Consider the following 4,935-nt stretch of genomic DNA (forward strand, 5'->3'; position numbering starts at 1 on the left):
TTGGAGCTCGACTTTCTCGTCCCTGCTGCTCCCACTTGACACTGTCGGGCACATCTCCATGTCTCTCTTTGCAATCGCACCTGACTTTCTAGTGCTGCTGTGTAATTTTCCACATGTTCCTGTGCGCCATTCTGCACCGGCAATCAATAAAATACAGACGATTAGCAGGAAAAACACAAGGAAATGAATAAATACAATAACAAAACGAAAAAAAAAAATAAAGTAAACAAAAATGAGCAATAATGAAATAGGAAAATATGTGTAGTTTATAAAGCAAGATGCAAAAGTTCACTTTATTTGCTTTCGACAGGTTTTAAAGGTCAATTACAAAAATGAAATCAATCATGTAAAAGTAGAGCAATTAATGTGTTGCAGAAACGTTAAAATAAATTTTAAAGACAGCTGATTAAAACCAAAATGGATCAAAAGAAACTGAGACAGACGTTTGAGAGTATATGAAAAATATGTGACCTGGCAGGACACTCGCGGTTTCATAAAATCCAAAGTCTTATACTGCGATAAAACAAAATAGGCGTGTTCCTTAAACCAACACAACACATAAACCATCTGCAAAAAATAATGTCTTCAAGAGCAATTGGCAAAATTAGTCCCCTTTTATTTGCAGACTGTGCTTTGGATTTAGGCTGCTCTTACATCTTTAGTTCCATTCACATATGGCTTGCTGGATATTATTAAAAACAGTGAACAGAGTCTTGTTTATTCCTAAGGCAACAATATACAAATTATGGAGTGAAAAATGAACTGATTGTAGCTGAAAAGCAGAAAGATGAGCAATGGTATCTTGAAACGAAACTCATCAAATCAAATAATAAGCCAACTTCTTTGCTCAAACCTGGAGAGATCTGAATCAAATTAAAAGGAAATTAGGCCTGCAACCATGAGCCACAGTTGTCTCATTACAGTGGAAAGATAATCCACAAAAGCCTTAAACCATACACACAGTAGAGGAGAGGAGAGGCAGGATTTCACAGTGTGAAAGTTAAACAATGGTAACTATTTGAAGTTTAAAAATGTGTCTAAGGTATCATAAGATTTAGTATCCGGTTTGAGTTTTTTACTAATGTCATGACACATTAGAGATGTATTCCATTAAGCCTTATGTGGTTTATAAAACACACCAGCCTTGTGGAAAAAATTTTATCATGTTTGTGTCACATAGTCAGATTATGTGCAGCTGAGCAGGGAGCTGACTTTGTCACTTCTAAGTACACAAGAAGTACTTTGGTGGAAGGAAAAAAGGGGAAAGAATAGATATGTTACATTTCTCCAACATCTAAGGAAATATCATTCAGGCTTAGAATAATATTGAAATCTTGAATTTCCTGACATGTGTAAGGCGATATATTGAGGCTTTATGAGTGTTGTGAGCTGACTTCTGGCTCCTGTTAAAATGAGATATCCCTCAAACCCAGTCTGATGCTTGACTTTAAGTAATTTTAAATATGCTCAGTGTCCTGAATTTTCCATATTCAGCACAGGTTGTGTTTGTTTTATTTGTTTCATCACATTCAATCATCCAGAGACATCAATTTCAAGGATATCAAACTGAAAAAAAAAAAAAAGATATATATATTCATAATAAACACAGAGAGATGGACTCTGCACAATTTTGTAAATCAAACATAGATCTATTCTAAAGTAAACACTTACAGCTCTGAGAAGTATTGGCTTCATATTAAAAATCAAATAGTGTGAATCTGTGTATGAAACATTGCATTTAAATTTAGCTCAAAGTTGAGAAATTAAAAAAAAGTTAACTGTTATTATAAGCACTACAATCCCAGAAATATGTGGCAATGGTTAGGACCACCTTTCACACAAAGCTGAATGAGAAAAGTCAGGTTTAAAAGCTGACTGCATGTGCGGAGGAGTTACAGAATGAAGAAGTCATAAAAACAACACCCTCTGTTAAAACAAAACAAATGGTCTCCAGTTAAGAGTGCGTGTTCACTCTTGTTAAAAACATTTGTGGTGAGTAAAGACTTTAAAAAAATGTAAAAAATGATCAGGTTGAAATAACGAGCCTTAGCAGGAGATACCATACAGCAATGAGCTGATTTTGGGGGGAGGGGGGGTAAGCAGCTCAGGCTTTAGGACTGGTGGGGAAGAGGGAGAGGAGGGAGAGACTGAGCAGTGCAGACTGGAGGGCAGGCGGGGCATTAGCTCAGTTCAGGCTGATGTCAGGACAATTAGAGGTGCACCACAGCGCATTGTGCACAGCGCCTGTCAGCCTTAATCTCTGCTGCCGTGGCCCGTACCCGCAGTCAGGCCACAGCCCACGGGAAGCGCTAACACTCGGGCCCATATTGCTTTGACAGTTGCACTCATCTAGAAGTAATGCAAAACGTTATTGTGATGTATACACGGTGACCCTGTACTCTTGTCTCTTACAACAACAAGGCTGTGTGTGTGCAGAGCCAGGGAGGACTGGAAGGGAGAAATGACACTCAGGGAGAGGAGTGAGGAAAGAAAGATGGAGGGAGAGGGATAAAAAAAAAAAAAAGGGTCTGGAAACTTAGCCTCCTTTTCTGCAGTGCCCCCTCTGATCCCTTGCCACCCTGCTCCCTCTCCTCTTTTTCCCAAGTCATTTTTATTGGTCTTTTACAAATCTTGGTGTTTGCTTTTGAGGGAGCTGCTGCGTGTGGTGACAGTGTTGGAAGTCTCCTCAGCCTCCTCGTCCTCTTTCACCTCCAGGACCTCGCTGAAGAACCTGAAGATGGAGTTGAAACTCATCCAGGAGGTCAGCTCATGCCTCTCTGTGCCTACATGTAAAAGACACACAGACAGAAACATTAGCAGGGTTCACAAAAAAATTGTAAAGCTACAGGCAACGAAAATGTATGTAAATATTCTAACATTGTTAAAAATTAAGCTCTGCATTCTATTCTCTCTCTGTGGCACAAAATGTGAAAATAAATGAACATCATTAGAGAAGATGCTTGGTTTTGAAATGCTGTCTACTGCCGCAATGCATTGCATCGCTCCATGCAAACCCAGGGCCTTATGCATGAGAGCCATGACAGCCTATGACCTATTAGTCCAATGGGACAGCCTTAATATGTTATCCAAGCGGATACCTGATAATCAACACCACTGCACGTCCCGCTTTCCATCTCAGGCCTTCCAACAAAACCAGAGTTATGCACAATGGGCGCACTAAGCGAAACCAGTGGAGCGGTAGTCATTCATTCTAAAGGGCTGATTGAGGATATGCAGGACAGAAGCTGTAGAGAGGTAACTAGTGGGCATATCAAGTGGTCTAGTGGTGGCGGGGGGGGAGGCAGCAGTGCTGGGTTTCCCTCTGACCTCCCCCAGGTTAGCCAGTTCCCAAGTTGGGGTCACACTGGAGCTTGAAATCTGGTACATGCGCCTCAGGTTCCTGTTCGCCTCAGGGGTTAGGGTATCACTAGGCAGTTTTTTAGTTGGATAGCTTGCAAACTTGATGGTAGTTCCTATGTTTCTCTTGCGCCAGCTAGTCCTGCTACAGAACACCTCGGCTCGGGAGTGCTGACGATGAGGACAGATCGTGGCTGCAGCTGTTTCCCGACTCGTCTGTACTCCTGCTTGCTAACCATTCAGCGAGAGCACTAACAGATAATGGCTTGTTTCTGCTGCCGCTGGCTAGCAGCTCAGCTGCTTAGCAACACATCTGTAACTGGACTTGAGAAGCCACACTGAGGTGCCCTCTTGTTTCCGAGAGGGAGAATAGGTTTGCAGTGAGATGATATTAAGAGTTTCATCCCTTGATAGATAGATCTAAGAAAAATGTACATGTGTTTACAGACAGAGGCATGAGTGAATACAAGCCTTGAAGTAATGAGTTTTCTTTTTTGCTTATTTGCACACTTAAAATGTTTTTTTCTTTGGGACCTGCATTTGTTTTTAAGATAAGAAAATTAAAATGGCTCCCTACAATTTTCTCTGGAGGATTACAAAAAAGGATAAGCTCAGTATCTGAAATCAGTTAGGGTAGTATTAAAACAACTGGTCCCAGCAGAAAAGGGTTGAAAACCACGACCCTTCTGGATGAGTCAAATCAGTAGTGCATTAAAAATATCTCTGCTCCTCTCTCCAGCGCCTTTCTCCTTCTTTCCTTGCTTCCGCCCGGCTCCTCTGTGTACATGCGATCGGCTATAAAAAGCTAGACTAGAAGGCCGCAGGGATACAATTAGGAAGCACCTTAAAGGCTCTCTCACCATAGACAGGCCTCTGATGACCACTGCACTGACCCCATGTTTATTAGATTGACCCTGTACCTGGACGCATTAATGGAGATGGTGTGCGTGCATGTGTGTGTTTGTTAGACTGGGGGTAACTGCGGGGTCTTTGCTAGTGGTGTGTTTTGTTTGTGTGTGTGTGTAATTTGTGTGTACGAGTATGTAAGGGGGTTCTCGATCACTCTGAGATAAGGGACTGCGCTGCACGCTCTATAGCTAGCAGACTGCGGTTAGTGCCTTGGGTCAAATTTACTGGCCTAGCAATCATGGGAGTCAATAACCCAGCACTCTCAGTGACTCTGCTACCTGTGTAAGGCTCAACATAACATCCATCCCTGGAAAACAAAGACACGGCCCTCTCACACCTCTAATCTATCATTTATATCCAATTTGAAGCACTGTGATCTTTTTTCCACCTCCTCCTCCATTTTCCCCCGTCTCATCGGTCTCTCCCTCACTAGTGTTTTTACTTCTGTTTTGTCCTTTTTTTCTCCTGCAGAAGCGATCAATGCCGCAGTGCTCTCTCATTCACCCTGAACTGGCGGTGAACTCCTCCGGAACGCCGCCAGCCTCTCCACCCTATCCCATCGCAGTTCGGGGTCACCAGAGGGGCGTCTCTGTGCCAATATGCAGATGAGTCTGTGCCCCTCCAGTGACTCTGGTGTGAAGCTCCACCTCCTCTATATGGTGGATCCCC

At 42.5% G+C, this 4,935-nt stretch overlaps 1 protein-coding gene across 1 annotated transcript in view; it reads right to left on the bottom strand.

Annotated features, from left to right (window-relative positions):
- Positions 1-260: 260 nt before the first annotated feature.
- Positions 261-4,935, bottom strand: part of fam172a (family with sequence similarity 172 member A) — a 139,825-nt gene continuing 135,150 nt past the window's right edge. Inside the window, exon 11 of the mRNA XM_035658690.1 lies at positions 261-2,783. Within this exon, the coding sequence (XP_035514583.1) occupies positions 2,623-2,783 (161 nt within the window). The 3' untranslated portion in view covers positions 261-2,622. The remainder of the gene's footprint in view (positions 2,784-4,935) is intronic.

The sequence above is a fragment of the Morone saxatilis genome, unplaced genomic scaffold (genome assembly GCF_004916995.1).
Source record: "Morone saxatilis isolate NCDOM2014 unplaced genomic scaffold, NCSU_SB_2.0 Contig16, whole genome shotgun sequence".
Lineage (NCBI taxonomy): Eukaryota > Metazoa > Chordata > Actinopteri > Moronidae > Morone > Morone saxatilis.